This window comes from Mus caroli, chromosome 19 (genome assembly GCF_900094665.2).
Source record: "Mus caroli chromosome 19, CAROLI_EIJ_v1.1, whole genome shotgun sequence".
In the NCBI taxonomy this organism is placed as follows: domain Eukaryota; kingdom Metazoa; phylum Chordata; class Mammalia; order Rodentia; family Muridae; genus Mus; species Mus caroli.
In genome coordinates this window covers 19,885,344-19,905,139 of record NC_034588.1, presented here as the reverse complement: position 1 = coordinate 19,905,139, position 19,796 = coordinate 19,885,344, and the positions used below count along the sequence as shown (strand labels likewise).

Below are 19,796 nucleotides of genomic sequence, written 5' to 3'. Positions count from 1 at the left end.
GTTTCTTTTCAGCTCTGCCAGAGGATTGTGATTGTGGCACAGAACCATCGGGAGATATTTTATTCATAACAACAAATGTTGCAGTAAATCTTTGTTTACAAAAATAGATACGATGGATTTGGCTCCTGGGCTACAGTTTGTGCACCTTTGGGCCTAGATAATGTTCTAAGGAAATTTGTAGAAAGGAAATCCTGTTGGTTCATTTATCCCTAGTATGCAATCGTAGATGACTAAGTTGGAAACACGCATGCGTATAAACGTAGCGCTGTTGCACATTCAGCTATACTGGTGGCAGGCTGCTTTTGTTGGCAGATGAACTCCCTAGCAATTCAACCCCAGGACCTAGCTACTAGGGACTGTATAGGAAACTCGCAATGGGAGTTTCACTGTACTAGTGAAAATTTCTCATTTATACCCATGTTTTCTACTTTGGTAGTTTGCTTGTAAGTAAAGAATCGACTTACTAATGTAAGCTCAAAAGCTTTTTACAGTGATAGAAAACTAACTAGCACAGGGTTGGGGGAGGGTGCGGGACTAATATTTATAGCAAGTTTGAACTGAAAACATGATATGAAGGGAGGTTAGAGTCTATTTGAATTAAGGATCGTGTCATTAGGCGACATTTCCTATGCATCTATGTTTATGAACAACAACTTCTAGTGAAATAGTTCTTAGTGTTTGACTAATGGGAACATATAAATCAACAGGGCAAAACAAATGCTGTTGTGTTTCAACAGGCCAGAGTCTGAGGCTGGAAAGCAAGGTGCAGGGAATGGCTGCCTAGACTTCATGCAGGCATGCTGTGCTCAGTTGTGGCTTGCTTCCCAGCCTCCCCCAGGATTTCATAACAAATCCTAATGTGCAGCACAGACGGTGCACACTTCCTGTGCTCTCCCTCTGGGTAGAAGAGATGCTGCTAATGAGGCAGGGCTCAGCTCGGATTTGTTTGATGACCAGGAAAGCTGACTCTTCAATCTTCACCCACCCTGATTTGGCAAAGGCACACACCTATTCTTTTTTTTTTTTCCACTCTGCTTCTTTCCAGCAGGAATTGCCCACACATCCCCATGTGGACCCAGAGATGCCAAGGCTTGTTAGGGTCGAGTATTCCCCTGCCTGCGTTTGAGGACTGGAGTGTTTGCCTTCTGGGCTGTGACATGTAGACCTTTGCTGAGTTTGGAAATCTGGCTTCCAGTGTGGAACAGGGACAGCCTGTTTGTTGAGGGAAAGAATGCTGTTTCATTTCAGTCATGGGTGCCAAAAGAGAAAGGAAAATCTGCTGCTTGCCTATTTGGCCACTATGAAGGCATGAAATCTCTTGTTTCCCTCATTTTGTTTTAGGGGGCTGATGAGTTGAGCGTTTAGGATTAGAACGTCTTTTATTGCTAAAACAATCATTAGTGTCATTAGGGACATTTCTAGTTATTCTTTAGAACTGTATGAATTACATTTTGTGTTTACATCCATTTGTTTCAAGAGCCTGAAATGTTCCAAATAACATTTTGCAGGGACTAAACAAATTCTTTGCAATCCTCAAAGGCACTTTGGAGGGCCCTGTGATGAACTCCTCAGATCTAGCCATATTAAGCAAATGAGAGTCTTAATCCGCAATTCTTTGAGACCCTTCGAGAATGAAATACCATCTCTTTTAACTGTGACTTGATGATTATGGCAGAAAAGCACCCACTCAGCACAAACTTTTTCCATCTGTTTTCTGTTCACCTGACTTTCTAAGGTTTGCTATGCATTGCTACCAAATAAATTGATCCTGATCTAGAGTGAAAAGAAGTCACGGGTGACTATTACTTTCAGTAAGTAGGGAGATGCCAATAGATAATTCCTTTTATGTATAAATAGAAATACTGAAGTCATCATAGACTTGGCTAATGCAAAAATATTTCTTTCAGATCTTCTAAATGCATTGATTTAGTTGGAGATGGTTTGATAATAATCACAATAACAATAATAAACAATGGAAGAAGAGCACACTCGGATTTTCCAGAGTGAATGTCCTTCTGCACCAGTCATGGTACTCACTGTTATCTTTGCCCAAACCCTTTCCCATTCAGTTTTCTCCTTTGAATCTATTATGTTGTTACTTCATTTGCCTTTCCTTTCTTGACTATATCATCTAAGCTCTTCTACTAAACTTCAATGTCAAACTAGAAATCAAAGCTGAAAATAAGTTTAGGAAAACTAAGTAATGCCATTGGCAGCAGCAATCTATCAGACACCTATTTGCATGTGCCAGGGACTGTGCTAAGTTCTCAGGCTGATAAAAATGGTTAAGACATAGACAGGCTCTGCTTTCTATAGGTTCATAGTTGGCAGGTGATCAGCAACTAAGCAGAGAAAGGGACACACTAATCACTAATGAATAAGAACTGCTACCACAGAATTTTAGACAGTAAAGTAGAGATGTGGAAGATGTGAGGGGCATGGCCTATGAGGTTCATCAAGGGAGGGAAATACCTGGATGGAGGTGGATTCTTAGACTGAGAGATTAAAAGACTGTTGCCATTAGTAATAAGAGAGGCAGAAATCAAGCATGTATCAAAAGAGACAAAACATACACGATAGGGTATCTTGGAATGAGTAAATCAGAAGGTCCATATGGCATTGTAGGTAAAAGAAGCTTGAGAAGACATGGGAATATGCTAGAGGGTCTTTCACTTAGCAATGAAACAAGAAGGGAACCAAGTCCCACTGGAAAAGTCCTGTTACCCTGAAAAGAATCTACTTTAACGGACCACCAGCAGGACGTTTTACTGATCTTGAGGACAAAAGTCTAAATTATTTCCAACCTAAATCTTTCTAATCTGCAAAGAATTTTCACAGTTCTTAACTCCATGGAGCAGTACCTAGCAGATCATATTTGAATGCCAGGCAGATGACCTAGTCAGACTTGGTTAAAAGAACTGCCCCATCCCTGAATAAGTAATTACAAAGTGAAAATGTCCTTTTCTCAAAAAGAGAGGGATCCAGGCTTGATTGGGCAAGGGTTGGATGAACAAGACAGGCCAACACCATTTTCCTTAAAATTTCTTCTACTCCCCAAAGTTGTTTTGACTTCATTGTCTTGATTTTCAAAGTGTCTTTTAATTAACAAGGATGGCTAATGTTTTACACACACACAAACAACTTGTGCCAAGTCATTTCACCAAATAGAGAGCTAAGATTTTTTTTTCAATACAAATCTTTCTTTAGATCAGTGGTTCTCAATCTTCCTAATGCTGTGACCCTTTAATTCAGTTCCTCATGTGGTGGTGACCCCCAACTACAAAATTATTTTCATTGTTACTTCATAACTGTAATTTTACTTCTGCTATTAATCATAATGTAAATATTTTTGGAGACAAAATTAGCCAAAGGGGTCATGACACACAGGTTGAGAGCTGCTGCTTCAGATGGAAGGCCATCTAAAAGACAGAGGAAAATTTGAATGATTTGAACAGTTATTCAATGCAGTTGAGAGCATTTGAAAAATGACATAGTCATCACATACCCCAGTAACTGCCCATGACTTTGGTATTTATGATTGCACTCAGTGTTGGTCTTTGGTTGAGACAGAAGAAAGTCTGTATGATTGGGCTAAACAGTCCAGAGCATCCACAGAAGGTAGTAGGATGTTCTTGATATACATTACAACCTGTTCAGAGGAAGCTCAGTTTCCTTTACCAGTTAGAAGTTGAACATGGGGTTGATAACCTGGGAGGATCTGATTCACTCTTCTCACTTCTTGAATTCCCTGAGTAAGGTTCTTTGATGTTTCAAATTGTCACCCTTGTCTTAGGAAAGTTATGGGCTCAATGATGGTAATTTTCATGTTATGGTTATCCAAATGCTTTTGATGATGGTGTAATGATCAAAAAAGATGCCAGTGATGACAATTGAACGTCCCTTTGCCTTCCCAGCCTCCTTCATATATTCTCAGGCATAGGATGACAAAGGGAAGTCCACGAGTCACATGAAGAAGGACTGTAGCCATGGTACACGGTCAGGAGCTCCTCCACCTGCCTCCACCTGTCTCTCTTAGCCAACCTCTTCATTTCCTGCTCATCTCGATTCTCCGGCATCTTAGCCACTGACCAGCATCCTTGTTTGATAACTTGTTCAAAGCAATGCTTAACCAAGTCCTGAACAGAGTGAGTCCTCAACTAGGTGCTGAATGAAACAATGCCCATAAGCTTTCAAAGGTAGCCAAGTTTTAGCGAGTCTTCTCTTAAGGGAGCTAATGCTTTGCATGTGGATGGAAGGGGTAGTAAAGGTTTGGGAGTTACATCTGACTAGGTCTGTACTCAGGTGCCTAAGTAGGTGGACAGAAGATTAAAGGCATAACTTATCTGAGATATCATTTTATAACTACAATAAAGCTATGTAATTTCTACCTTGAATGAATTTGTCAAGTATTAAAAGAGGCAGTTTATACGATGATACCTTACATAGTATCTGAAACTTGAATAAATGTTCCTTTCTTCTAGTCATATTTAGGATGCTGCTATGCTGTCCTAGGTGGCATCTTCAGGGTAACAGGTAAAAAGGAATCAATAAAGTCTGATGGGAATGGATGTCTCAGAAGAGATAGGCAGCAGTCAGCAGAGTGATGTGGTTAGGAATTTTTAAAGGAAATTATAGCATCTATGGTTAATTTTCTTGGTTGGGGTTTAAGAGGAAATTCAAGATTTTTGTTAATTATACTTACCAATTGGGTCTAATTGGCAACTACCCCAAAATGAATAAAACAAGCGGGAGTCAAGAGAGAAAAACGGCAGGCATCCTGTCAAAAAACAAAAGCTTTGAAATTTCTACAACCCAATGGTCGGATACACATTTTATTAAAGCAGATGGACCACCCAATTTGTATAAGTCTCTGTGTGTGACAGAACCCATACTGCACACATAGAGCTGTGCAAAGAATCACACAGACTTCTCAAAACCAAACACAAGCAGATTCATAAGATCAACATCCCTTCTCTTGAAGGAAGCATATTTTATTTTCTTTTAATCTAAGACAGATATGGGAGATGAAGGGACTGAGTGCTTGTTCCAGTGCTTAGCACTGGTAAAAACCAGAAGCCTTGTTTGCTGGTCTGTTAGTTAGAATAATTACAATTCTTTCAGCTTGGTGTCTTCCAGGACATCAAGAACCAACCTCATGCCTGTCTTCTTTTTAGAAACATTTCTGTGATTTTTGTTTGTTTCTTTGTTTGTTTGAAACACATACCTTTCATTGTTAAATGATTAGCTACGTATGAATTAAAATACTAGCTGGATACACGATAACGTATTTGATTTGCTACTAAACAATAACAATGATATTTACTTAAGATTTTCATTCTGCTCTTTTCTCACGCTCTCATTGGCTAGCCAGAGGGGTATTTGTCTCCCCAACACTCCCTCTCTTTGTCTTTAACAGTCATCAAAGCTATTGCAGTGTGTTAGATTTCCCCTCTAGCTGGTTTTGCTGCCTCCCTCACAGGAAAGACATTCACAGGTAAGACCCTGTCTGGGAGCTGCTCACTGGTGAACTAAGCCAGCTTTTGTCTAGCTGGTGCAATGAGCGCCTGCTATTCAATCTGAGCCAAAGGAAACAAGTCTGCATTTGCCTTCCTGATAGTCTTTACAGCATCAGAACAGCATTTAGTCGAACCGCAGACCCTCATGGTGAAACTTATGACCCCAGCTTTTTAGGACTAGATTTCTAGATTTCTAGAGAAGCCCCAGTTAGTGGCAGTTGTTGGGACCACAGGCTGGGCAAGGGCAGCTGGCTGGTGAGAAGCATTATGCCCGTTTTCATGGGTCACCACTGAGCCCTTCCTCAGGTCTATGAGATGATAAAGCTGCGTTGTTGAAACAGTGAGTGCGTTGAGAAAACCATGGAGGAGTAGCCCTCAAAGCAGCGGACATGCAGCATCCTGCAGTACATGGGGTCACTTTCTTTGGCTTCTCTATTGTTCATAAAGTAACAATCCAAGAGTAGTGACAGTGTATTTCCCAGAGTGTCCATAATTAGTTCACTTCTGAAGACAATTAAGCTCATAAGAACATACTCTGTGTGTGGCAATCAGACCACTTGCTAAATACTCTAAGCAAAGCTTCTAATAGGTAGCAACCATAGAAGCTCCAATATTTCTTGTATTGGGGTAAGGAATTGAGCAATAAACAAATAAATAATAAAGTTGAATAAATCTGGCTTTGTTACATCTCTCCTGCAGAATGAACCACACATGCTTGCATTTCAGTTTATTCTTCCCTAGGTATATAACATCCTCGGGAAGAAAGATCTCAAAGGATCCCATATAAATAAGGAGGCAAATCATGGTGGTACAGTTAAAAAGTAGACAAAGGGGTACATTGGTTGTGTCCCTGATTGTCTTGCTGTATCCTTTAGTGCCCCCAGGACACAGTAGAGAAGATGAGGAGCGAGGAGGTACAGGATAAAGGACTAAAGACTTTGTACCAAACCAAGGTTGATGCTGCTGTGCTGGTGCTCACTGTTGAGGTGTCTGGGGGAATTTTTTATTCTTGTTTTCTGTTTGTTTGTTTTGTCTCTGAATTCTTAGGGCATTGTACCAAACAGAGAACCATCCTCAAGCTAAGACACCGCCATGCAGGGAACAACAAGCTGTGTGTAGTTTAGGTTCAGATAGAATTCAATTCAATGCCTTGTGAATTTAGGTAGAACATTTGGCTTTCTCTGAGTGGCGTTGCTAAATAGAGAATGAGAACAGTTAGGTGAGATCTACCGATCATCTGGATGTCTGGGCACACATATAAGCCACACTGTATTATGTATGTTCTGTTTCTATATTCTAGTTTAGTTTCTCCCTAAGACTCTCTGTTAATAAAAGAAGCAACGAAACATACATGCCCCTCCTTATGAATTTGATTATTATAATGTTTTATAAAAACTAACTTGAGTTCACATCTTCCCATTCTTGTTTGCAGTGGAAAGTTGTCCTGAGCCATTTGAAGATAAAAAGGAACGGAAATGAAGCAATTGTCGACTCTATGCACTGCACTAACATTCTGCCTATTGAGAGCTTTCACCTACATGGTGGCATGTAAGTGGATTGCCCCCCATTATACCTGTCAAATTTTGCTTGACAGGTATCCCCATGAATATTCTACCCCCAAATGTTTTGTCTGAATTGCCACTGTACTTTGTGTATCACAAAGGACACAGAACACTTGCTATTCTATAGTGCAGCCTCTGTACACACAGCCAGCCCTTAGAGCAGGCTTGTACAGGTGTGGGCTCAGACACGGACTTCCTGGATCTGCCATTTAGTCTCAGTCTGACCTTGGTCATTCCTTGGCCTCTTTGTGGTTCAGCTTGCTTACTAAGTAGATGAAGAATGGGTGTTGTGGGGATTAAATCAGCTATTCCTTGTAAATGATTTAGAATAGCACTCGATAAACACGAGCTTTGTTGACTTCTTCAAAGACTAAGTTCTTCAAGCACAAAGCTATGCCTTATGTACTATGCAACCTCTACAGTGCTTTCTATAGTATAGGCACTCAGGCAAATATTTGTAAAGAAGGAGCTCCAAAGAGGCAATGCCATGGGAAAAGGAGCGATGTAATCGCTATTAATTTTAAATGACAGGTTTTGCTACATTCTAAAAAGCTTAAAAAATTATATATATATATATATATACATATATCTGTGTGTGTGTGTATGTATATATATATGTATATATACATGTGTATATATACATATGTGTGTGTATATATATATATATATACACACACACACACACACACATAGGAAACATCTTAGAATTATAGTAAGATAAAGAGTATATTGGAGAAACTTTGCTACAGTGACCATATGGACAACATTCAACATGGAAACCATTGTTGAATGAGTTACAACTTAATAAAGAAAAGGGAACTGGACTTTGTGGTATCTAGACTGTGATGAAAGAGAAATGACTAGTTGTCACTAACATAGTCTCCTCTTGGAAGGGACACAGATGTGGGGTGTTTCTAGTCTCCCTACTTCAATAGGACATCTATTTATAGTTTAGTACTGGGACCGTGGGTAAGCTATGTTGTAATCTGCCATCTCTGAAGAGCGACCGTGACTTGTGTTCTGATTTTAACCATTATTAAATCAAAGCTTGAAATCTGTTATATCAGCCCATCATTTTTATATAACCTCCACACGTGACTTGAAAACATTGCTCATGTGTTTCTAACCAGCCTCTTTCTCTCATGATTCTTTATTCTGAAGAATGAGCCAAGAATGCATGGAACATGGAAGAGCTATTTTGAATGCAGTGAGAGACAGGTTTGTAGTCACTGCTTAGGAAGGATGGGAGTCAGCTCAGAGCTGGGGTAGGGGAGCAAGGACATGAGGGTTAAAAGATCGATCCAACAGGTGGGTGAACAATCTAAAATTTAATTTATAGCACACCACATGAGAACTACAGTAGACAGTGGTGTGCTGTAGTTAGGAGTTTTGCCAAATGAGTAGGTTGTGGCTACTCATCCAGGGGAGGGGATGGGGAACTATGTGAGATGGTTTTACTGGATGTGTCTTGCAATTCTATTTTGTATATCTTAATTATACATAGTAACTATTTTAAAGCATGCTATGTATGTGTGCAAGAAGAAAGGTTTCAAACTTCTGTGTTACAGGGATGAGGGGTGGGGGGATTACTTCCAAAGGCTTATCCACATCCTCTATGAGAGAAAAATATCTTTGTTTACTGTAAAAGTCAACACTGGGCTAGTTAGTTTTATGTCTACTTGACATAAGCTAAAGTCATCTGAAAGGAGAGAACCTCAGTTGAGAAAAATGCCTCTAAAAGATCCAGCTTAAGATATTTATTTTCTTAATTAGTGATTGATGGAGGAGTGTTCAGCACATTGTGAGTGGTGCTATCTCTGGGCTGATGGTCCTGGGTTCTATAAGAAAGCAAGCTGAGCAAGCCATGAGGAGCAAGTCAGCAAGCAGCACCCCTCCATGGCTACTGCATCAGCTTCTGCTTCTGGGTCCCTGCCTTGTTTGGTCCCTGTCCTGATTTCCTTCAATTGACATGGAAATGTAAGACAAGTAAACCCTTTCCTCTCCAAGTAGCTTTGTTCATGATTTTTTCATCATAGTAATAAAAGCCCTAAATGAGACAAAACACCAAGAAATCGTAAAAGCATAAAGTGTAGGTGTCACTTCCTGCCTTTCTCTCTCATCTGGCTCACAGTCAATAATATTTATCCACTAGAATACTTAAGGGTATTTTATAAGCATATGAGTATAAAATGTCAAGCATTCAATTATATTACAGAACAGATTTTTGACTTAAAAGATACCTTTACTAGTTTTCTATATGATCCCAAATGGAACTATTTCATTATCTACAATGATTTTAGTATTTCACTCCATGTCTCTGTATAATTTTTAAATTATCAAATAATAGTTAGGTTATTTCTGTTTTGTTACTATGAACAATATTATAGTAAATATATACAGGGTAAATTCCAGATATTGAAAATATAGACTCAAAGGGTTGATACATTTAAAGAGGGTTCCAAAGTATTTGCTAAATAAGATTTCCACATTATTTAACATTACACATATAACAAAGATGTTACCAGTTCATATTTATGTGATATTTATTGACATTAGATTATCCTGATCTTTGAGTTTTTCCAATTTGATTGATGAAATTCTTTCATTGTGGAATGATGTTAAATCTTTATTTTCTTCCCCCTAATCTTCCTATGGATATGCTTTTCTCCATTTCCAATAGGGTTTTGCACATTTTTCTTTTTGATTTATAAGTACTTTGCATATTATGGAAATTAGGTGTCATAGTTGTGAATATATTTTTCATTTGACCGTCTTTTGAAATTATTTATTTTTTTTCTAATGAGATTTATGCACATTTGTTTTCTGTAGAAACCTGTGTTGTGTGAATGAGAAAGTCACAACAGTTATGATTTTGGTATTGGCAAAACATTCCTAATCTGAAAATCAGGTAGTCTCAAATTGCCAAAATCTATAACACAGGCTCTCAAGCATTTTTGATACTAAATACTCAAGTTATTTTATAAAATGATAATGAGAAAGGGGTGAGACAAAAAAAATGTTGTGACCAAGGGAGTATAAGAGAGAAAGGGAAGGTTTATTTTCAAAGTGCTTGCTGTAGCTTCATTAAGTGTGTAAGGGGATATTGCTGTAGCTTCATTAAGTGTGTAAGGGGATAAAACACGTTGAATTTGTCCACCCACTAAATTAGAGCAGAAGCCGCGTCTACACGTAGATCTAACACTTAGCTTGGACTGAATAATGAAGTGAAAAATCAAAGGAAAGTCTAGGGATGCATTGATGGTGACAAGTATATTGATCTCTCAACAAGGAACGCAGTGAACTAGCTCTGAAGATTAATTATAGTCATAGATTTTTTTGTATAACTGTCATTATCAGACATACTCATTCATAAGTTTATTAGTCCTCTGACGGCTTCATCATACCCTAATGGCTTCATCCTACATAATCACTAGTTAGCTCTTCAGGTTTATTCAAGTGAAGGAAAGCCAGGTTGGATAACTGACATGGGGTTTTAGGCCACTTTCTCTTCAGTATCCTCAAAGATTCCCTGCTCTGAGTCAGAGAATGGGCTTCTCTCCTTTTCTCAGATAATTTCCTTCTAACAAGAGAGCCAACGCCTTTCTGTTTTCCTACTGCCTGCTGCCAGGCTCCTAGCCACGTGCTCTGAGGATTGCTTCCTGGGATTTACCTTTGAGTTGTTCCCATTAAGAGTAGGATGCTCTGGATGGAAACATGGCTTCTGCCCTCCTATTTTTCCTCTCTTGTGATTGAAAATGTTACCTAATAATGTGTAACAACACACTATGCATTGCACCAGAAACTAGGAGGATATTCTGTTGGATTAGTCCCTTTAAGAGGTCAATGAAATCAGGGTTATGGTGTAGTCTAAATGTCCTAGGACAGCTTAGTCTCAGGATGATTTGTATCAATGATTCTTAAAAGCTCAAAGGTGAAACAGAAAAGGGCAAGCCTGATTCCAATGTTACAGGTGCTATTCAGGGTAATTTCCCCAGTGAGCATCTTGGGTAAGCCAGACATATGTTATTTACGGAAGCCGGACAGTCTCTATCCATTGGCCAATCAGCTAATCTTCAGGAGTTACTTGGAATGATAGATTGAAAAGATGCAGCAAAACACCCATCTGTCTTCCAATAGTTTTCCTGTACTTCCTAGTGATACCATTTTAGCTTGCTGCCTATTTCCTGGATTAAGACTGAACTCCCATAGTTAGTGTCTGACACAAGACAAATATAAAATGTAAACCAAATGGTGTAACTTTCTTGTTAAGCCTCTAAAGTTTAGGGTTCAGTTGGGTATGGGGAGGCTTGTTTACAATCCTGAGTTGTTCTTTGTTTCTGATTTACTCTGGACAAAAATCGACATGTTGATGAGAACTATGTAAGCAGAACAAACCAAAGAAGGGTTTTGAGTCCTGACACCACGGTGCTCTCGTTACATTTGAATTTGTATTAGGGATGCCTTATAAGTAGGAAGTCATCTCTGATCCCTTGTATGCAGCTTTGCTTTGGGTCACTGTTACAGCAGAAGGGCCTGGGTTCCAAGACAAATGGTTGTAAGATATAACAAGATATATCAGGAGAACGTGACCTGTGGGGCATGGGATGCAAGCCACCTTTATTTCAATTATCATGATAATTGGTAGAAAACACAGAAACACATATTTTTTTTCCCAGAAAAAATAGCTAAAACTTTAAAATTAGTACATTCTGGCTACTTTTAGGTTGACACAAATTAGGGTCACCTGGGAAGTGGGAGCCTCAGCTGGGAGTTGTGTCAATGGTATAGGCTTGCAGGGCTATCTATGGGCATTTTCTTAATTGCTAGATGATTCAGGAGGGCACCACTCATGCCATCACTAGCCAGGGGCACCTGGGCAGAATAAGAAAAGTAGTTGAGCAAATCAGAGGGAACAAGATAGTAAGCAGCATTCTGCTGTGGTTTCTGCCTTGAGTTCCTACCTTGGTTTTCCTCAATGGTGGACTATAAACTGTGAGATAAAGTGAACCCTTTCCTCCACAAGCTGGCTTTGGTCAGTGTTTTATCACAGTCACAGAAATCAAAGAATGTGTGAGGCACTGGGTCGCATGGTGGTATTTCTGGAATAAAGTGTTTGAGTAGAATTTTCTTTCCTCCTCCATGTCACAGGTGTCCTTTTGCTCTGTACCCATCTTTAGCACTTTTCAATTTTCTTTTGGTATCCTTTTAATTTAGGCTTTACTAACATTTTTTTTCTCATTTATATGTCACATCTATATACTACAAACTAGGATTCAAATATGAGAGAGAACACACAGTATTTTTCAGAACATTCAATACAATACTTCTCAGAGTCATCTCTTTTCTGCAAATGCCATTTTTATTTGCAGATTAATAATGTTTCACTGTGTATATGTACTAAATACAAAGTTGTCCATTCATGTGTTGATGGATATCTAGGCTGCTTCTGATATTGCTTTCAGGAATAGGGCAACAATAAACCTGAGTGTACAAGTGTCTCTGTGGTTGGGTATGGATTTCCTGAGGTATATGCTCAGGAATAGAATCCACCAAATGAATTCACTACTGAATTTTATAAAGCTTTTAAGGAAGATATAACACCAATAGTTATATTCTCAATAGTTCCACAGAAGGGATGGGGAAGAACACTACCAAATCTCTTTTATGAAGCTACTCTTATTTTGGTATCAAAACTAGATAAAGACAATGAAAGAAAACTACAGACAGATCTTTCTGTTGAACATAGATACAGAAATTCCCAACAAAGACCAAGAGCACTTTTAAGGAGCTCATATATCATGATCACAGGTACTTTATCCCATAGATACACGAATGGCTCAACACATGCAAACCAATAGATATAATGGACCATACACATAAACCTAAGGACAGAAACCACACAATCATCTTGTCTGATGCAGAAAGGCATTTGACAGGGTTTACCAAGCCTTCATTATAAAAGTCTGAGAGATAGTAGGTATAGATTTAACATAACTTAAAAAGTAAAGGCTATAGCCAACAAACATATAGCCAACATTATACTGAGTAGGAAAAAGATGATGAGAACTTTTCTTCTAAAATTGGTACTAAAATTGGTAATGAAAGAAGGATATCTACTCTAATTTTTCTTATTCAATATAGTACTTCAAGTCTTAGCTAGAGAAATAAGACAAGAGAAAGACAAAGTAACAATGCTAGGGAAGGAGGAAGTCAAACTATTCCTCTTTACTTAAAAGAGCCTATATACTCTACCAGACATAGTAAAGTTGTAAGATACAAAATCAATTTAAAAAAAAACCTATTCAGTAGAACCTAGAGTCCATTTCACTCAGAATAATATTATAAAAAGTATTAACCAAGGCAGTGAAAGACCTCTACATTGAAGACTTCAAGACATTGAAAAGGGAAACCAAAGAAGATACAGATGATGGGAAGACCTTCCACATCCCTGTAATGGCTAGATTTAACACAATGACAATAATGCTATTTTATAAAAAGTAATCTACAGGTTCATTCAGGTCCCATCAAAATTCTAATATTGTTCTTCACAGAATTAGGAAAAATCCCAGATATTAGTAGTTTTTCACATTTCTTACAGTAATATACCTGGACAGGTTACTAAATGCCATTTATATCCAAGTGGTGACTATTGCTCCTCTCTAACACACATCAGTATCAGTGAGGTTGATAAGAGTACAGAAGAAGCCAAAGGTTCTTTGATGTCAACCTTTCAGGGAGAAATGGCTGCATGGTTTAATAATAGAAAATATGAATATATATATATATACATATCTATATAGGTATATAGATCTCTCTCTATATATATATCTATATATGATCTACTACAGTCTAGGGATATGAAATATATATGCTCCTAGGCTAGATATTCAATGTAAATTTTTTAGAAAAATTGCCTCACAGTGCTTGCTTCATGAATTACTCATTCGCTCAAGATTTACATTCGTCCTTTCCTGCATCTAATTTCTAGAATAATTCTCAGTAATTTATAGATAAAAAAATTAGCATTGTGATGGTATTCACATCTGAGATCTAGTCTCATAGAACCCTGATGTATTAGAATGTTTCCTGGGCAATGTAATCCAAAGAGTAAGCTTGGCGGGGTCTCAGAGGTAAAGCAATTGCTCTTCTGGGCTTTGTTTGAGTCCCATGTTAGCTGACAATTGTAGACTGTGGGATTTCTCTGGACACCAAAAACTGTGACAGGAAAACTCCCAGCCTGAAGCACTGGAGTCACCGAGCCTGAAACATCCAAAGAGGTAGGCTAGGAGCATAGGAGCGGGTGCTGCTGAATTGGTAATTCTGATTTGATTTGCATCATGCGCTGTTTCTGCCTGTTAGGCAGGCCGGTGTGTCTCTTCAAATAAAAAACAGTTTTTCTAGAGCTGGGATGGCCCAAGGGTCAACTCAAGTTCATTCCCTGACTCCAAATGCATGAAGGGTTCTAATACAGAGATGCCATTGGACATCTCCAGGATAGAGCACGCTTCCTGCACAGCACTGATGAAATTACTTATTACAGAGAGTTTCCTACGAAGAGTGATGGTCAGCATGTGTCAGAGATTGTATCCTTCTTGTGCTATGAATTGAAGGGCACCAAAGTCTTTAAAGACTATTAAATATTTGTAATCTCATCACCATTCTTCAGTGATGTTTCTTCTACATGTGTTAAAATAGCAAGCACATCCTGAGGGATGCCATTGGTTGGGAGCCAGGAGTTGTTTTACATATATCATAGGATGCTAGTATTCTTGCCCTTCTCCCATGTCATTAATTAAGAGATTGGGATAACTCCAGATTCCTTCTCTCATTTTAAGTGTCTATTAAGGGAGGCTGTACCACCATAGCTGAGAATTACACAGAATCCACTTTCCAGAGTGATCACCAAGTATGATAGTAGAGGAATCAGGATGCAGATGATACAGGCGCGAGTGGTTACTTCTAATTACAGGAACCTCACTGTAATAAATTCCTTTAAATTGGTGTGTACCTCATATACCAACTTCAAATCCAACTTAATTTTAACTAACTTGCTTTTATAGAGCTTTGACTTCCTTGTGGACCAGTGTGATCATAAGACTCATCTCAGTGGAAAGGGAAAATGCTTTCCACAAAAAGCTGGAATGTATCCCAGATGCCAGGCTGACCTACTGAGACACACCTCTTTTATCACTGTCTTCATGGTTTGTGCGAGTGAGTACAAAGTTATAAATGAATGGGGGTGTTGCAACAAGAGCTTTATCAAAAATCCCCCCAGAGACTTCTAAATGCCAGTATCATTTGATCATTTTTAGGAGTTCCACAATCATTTCTGCTCCCTGTTTACTTAAAAATAAATGTCAAACTCATTTGAATCTGCTCCTTTAGAGAAAAGTGCTCTAGGTAGCCACATAAGGCAAGGGCATGGTTAAATGTCAGCTGTTATTCTGGGGCCAGCAGCATCAAATTATCTTTGTAGCAAACTTCAAAAGTGGCAGGAGTGTTGACTGCAGAAAACTCAATGCACTCAGTGACACCACCATTAACTAAACCCCAGAGCACATGAATCCGCAGCGGACCTCTGTGAGATGATTTCTTAGATTGGATTTAGCCTGATGGAGAGGTCTCATTTAAGCAGAGAGGAAAAGCCAGGGAATTCTAGTTTCTTAAAGATGTCCTAGAGATGTGCATAATATAATGATGTGTCCAAGCCAAAGAAAATTTCCATTTGGTGAAACCTAACATCTAAAGTGGGGAACCACCACCACTTCAATCAAATGGATCCTGAAGACAATTGGTCCTTATCTCATCTAAGGATTTAGGGTATTCTGGGCCATTTTGCATCAGCTCAAGTTCTTGCCCTGACATAGGCAAAATACACATCAAACCTAACTGACATTCATGATCACTCTTACACAGGAATATAGCTTCAGCCTCCAGTGGCTGCTCTCTGGTCTTTTCTGTACTGTAGACTCAGGTCCTAGTGACAGCTAGGTTTTCAACTATTCAGGGAAAATTAAAGGTTTCTGGTTATTACTGTAGAGACCAGAAAATTCTATCAATTACCACTTAATAACTGGTGTTAATAGATACTGGATGGTCCATGCCAGGATATAAATTTTAGCCTTCTTTCTCCCTCTGGACCCTCTCTCTAACTTAAGGGAGATGTAGATACTTAATTAGCAGAGCCAGGCTGAAAAGTGGTAATGATATTTCAATGAACACTCTGGCTCTGGCAGGCTGCAGGGCAGATGATCAGTGTTAGGATTAGAACTAAGGCAGTGAAGGCTAAATAAATGTGGTCCATGGTTTCTACTGAGGGGGCTGGAAGTGGAACAAAGATCTGAACTGCCTCATGTCACAATTCTACTGTGTGTTCACACATTTAATCACAACGGTGTGTACTATCATCATGGGATCACAGATCCACAAACATTACTACAAAAAAACAAGCAAGCAAACAAACAAAAAACCCCAGCAAATTTCCTAAAGTCCTGGGACTATGATAATCTGCCACCACTGTACTTTCATAGCACTTGCAATAGGCAAAGACTTCATCTCTTCCCCAAAGTAATATTCCTTCCTTCAAACTCCTTAAAAGACAGTTATAGTTTCTGGGAGGGAATGTTCTAACCCTCGTGACTGAGAAATGCAATGCCAATATAGTTTTAAATGTTTGTTTGTTTGTTTTGTAAGCTAAGGGTAGAATTTGGCATTGGAAAAATGATTGTTCAACTTTTAAGATAATTTTAACAGCAAAATAATATATTTAAGATACTATTTATTTGTTCTTTGAATATTTCATGCATATATCCATGTATCTTGAGCATGTCCATGGCTGGAATTGTGGCCAAATAATTCAAGTGGTGGACAAGGAAATAGTGTAGTTTTATGGAGAGTGTTTGTCTTTGTGGAGTAATGTCTTAAAGCACAGTAGTGATCATCTCTAACTTCTTAGATGCAAATTCCTTGTAATTAAATCTGAGTCTTTGCCAAGCTTTTTATGTCTTCATCAAAGATTCCAAGATTCTGTCCCCAGAATGCTCCACCCTCAGCCGTGCCTCTCTTCAGCCAGTCTCCTGTTTCAATGTCATTCCTTCTACAGGCCACCTAGCTACCTACTCTAAAAGACTCTCTAGAAATATACATGTGTGTGCTCAGAGATATGGTTTTTTGATTTATTTTTCTTGATAGCTCTCATTACAATCAGATATTACAAGTTCACTTATTTTCCCATTATTGTCTTTGTCCTTGACTGAAGCTCAATGAATTATTTCTTCTTCTCCAGATTTTATTGTAGATATATACTAAGACTTCACTAGATATTTACTTACTAAAGGAATAATTGGCATTGTCCTGGTAGATTAAATTTGCAGCTTGAAAAAATGCAGATAGTGAGTACTCTAAAGCAGGCAATTTCTCACGTCTAAAAGAATTCTCTTTTATAAACAGAGGCCTTGATAATCCCTGACAGTGCCTTCCTACTGAGTGGTAGAGAGGGATGTGAATGGGATAATGGATGTCAGAGTGCATGTTAATGTAAACACATTCAGTGCTTATGTTACTAATAATTGGCATGCTGATGAGAAAGGGCTCATAGGTCTCCTGAGCAGGATACACTTTAACAGGCGTATTCTCCACAAGGAAATGCCATTTGTGTAAGTAAACAGGCTTGTGCATAGGTTACTGCTTTGAAACTCGTATTCTCTGATTGATGAGGCCTGGTATTTCAGTGAGGAGAGTGCTGTGTTTGTGTCCTAATATCCCTAGAACCATCATGGGTGTTAAGAGGTGGTGGGCTGGATTGCTATGGTAGAATGCCTAATTTTCAGGCAATTGAGTTCTTTGTAATTTCCACTTTGAAGCAGGAAGTGAAAACATACATAGACTTTTTAGAACAGACTCAGAATAAAACTTAAGTGTTAAAAGGATGAATCACTAATTGCTAATTATGGTATAAAGCAAAAAGTGTGCTCAGGTAAGAAAGGAGAAATGTTGCTTCCAGCACGGAGCAGGGTTGCCTTAAATGTCGATATTCTTAGGCTGATCCATGCTATGGCCAGGTCTATTTTGTGTCCCTTCCCAATTCTTCTCTGGAGGTTTCTGTGGTTGCCACGGGCAATTCTCCATGCTGCAAGGTGAATGGAAACCTCCCATGGTCACTTTTCCCACCCGGCAAACTTGCTGGTTTCTTGCCCCTTTGAGTCTGAACACAATAAGAAGTGAAGTCTACCTTATAAGGTAGGAACCAGTCATCTAGTGACTTTTCATCTCAGGTTTTTCTAGATCAAGCAGATCCAGAGACAGCGTCAGGAAAACTCCAATGAGTTTAAGGCCAGAATGGTAGGGTCTAACTCATGACACTTACAGATAGCTCTCTTCTTAGCTTCCTTGACTTTTGGGGTCTACTGGGCTTCTGTCTTTCATTTTGCTTGTGCTCATACAGCAGAAAGGGAACCTGTAGGTTTCTGTGATGCCTCAAAATTCATTAACAAAATGAGCCCATCAGTACTTGGGTCCATGTTCCATCTCTATACTCACAACCCTTGCATGGGTTCCCATTTGTAAATATGAACCCAAACTACCACCTTCTTTGATAATAAAGCAATGGTCCAGTGTCTCCACCAATAAGATGTGATAGCTTCCTGATGAGTTACATTTAACTAACACTTAAGTTTTATTCTGGGTCTGTTCTAAAAAGTCTATGTATGTTTTCATTTCCTGCTTCAAAATGGAAATTACAAAAACCTCAATTGCCTGAAAATTAGGCATTCTATTATAGCAATCCAGCCCACCATCTCTTACAACAAGACTGCCTCTTATTAGTCCTCTCTGGTGTCCCTAACCATCTGCCATGGTTGTCCTTCACTCTCCAGGCGCTGGCCTCTGCTGTTCACTGGCATGAGGTGGTTGTTCAGGAGACTTCTTGCCTGCCCCTCATTCCTTCCCTCCTTTCCTGGAAGGCCAGTAGTAATACCCAGCACTTAAAAACCCTTTGGAGAAAAGCATCCTTGTAGGCACTTGAATTACATAACAAAAAGTGTCTCCTCTGGAATAAACCAAAGGCACCTATGTCTGGGCAGCTCTCAAACACAAGGCTCAGATAACCAACCGTCTTGGCTGGTCTAACTTGCATATCCTTAGCTGGTACCTAGCACATCCAACTGCACATCTAGCTCTGCTTTATAAATGGCTCAGGATCCACCAGGGCCTGCACAGTGATGGGCTTTGCTGGTCTAGTGAGTGTGTCTCTTTGTCCTGTACTCATTTTGACCTTGAATTATGTCTTGTATCCTTGCTCTCCCGTCTTCTAGTTTTTAGCTAATTTCTCATGAACTCTCATATTTAATCCAAGATTGGGGGGGGTGGAAGTAACACTATATCCTAAAATAAGTTAAAATAGTACTAATTATATAATCTATCCCCATTCATTCTCTTAAATACTGAGATGAAGGAAAGTGCTAATATTTTTGGCAAAGCTTGCCACTTGGCTGATGACGATGCTTTTGTCTCTGCCAGTCTCTGATCAGTTAGTTCTCTCTCTCTCTCTCTCTCTCTCTCTCTCTCTCTCTCTCTCCCATCCCCCCCATGCTTGTGTGTGTGTATGTGTGAGTGTGTATGTATGAGTGTGTGTGTGTGTGTGTGTGTGTATTTATTGCATCCCTTCCTCCAGTTCTCCTCTTGGGCCACAGCTGCAAAGATTCAAGAATGGAGTTTCCTA

The 19,796-nt window shown here is 39.1% G+C and overlaps 1 protein-coding gene across 48 annotated transcripts in view; it reads right to left on the bottom strand.

Moving 5' to 3' along the window:
- The window catches only part of Trpm3 (transient receptor potential cation channel subfamily M member 3), a 533,889-nt gene that overhangs the window by 232,624 nt on the left and 281,469 nt on the right, over positions 1-19,796 (bottom strand). For 25 of the 48 annotated variants that reach the window (XM_029472394.1, XM_029472404.1, XM_029472405.1 and 22 more), the window contains exon 7: positions 4,703-4,777. The exons of the other annotated variants lie outside the window; for them this stretch is intronic. In XM_029472394.1, coding sequence (XP_029328254.1) covers positions 4,703-4,777 — 75 coding nt within the window. The remainder of the gene's footprint in view (positions 1-4,702; positions 4,778-19,796) is intronic. 48 annotated transcript variants of the gene reach the window in all.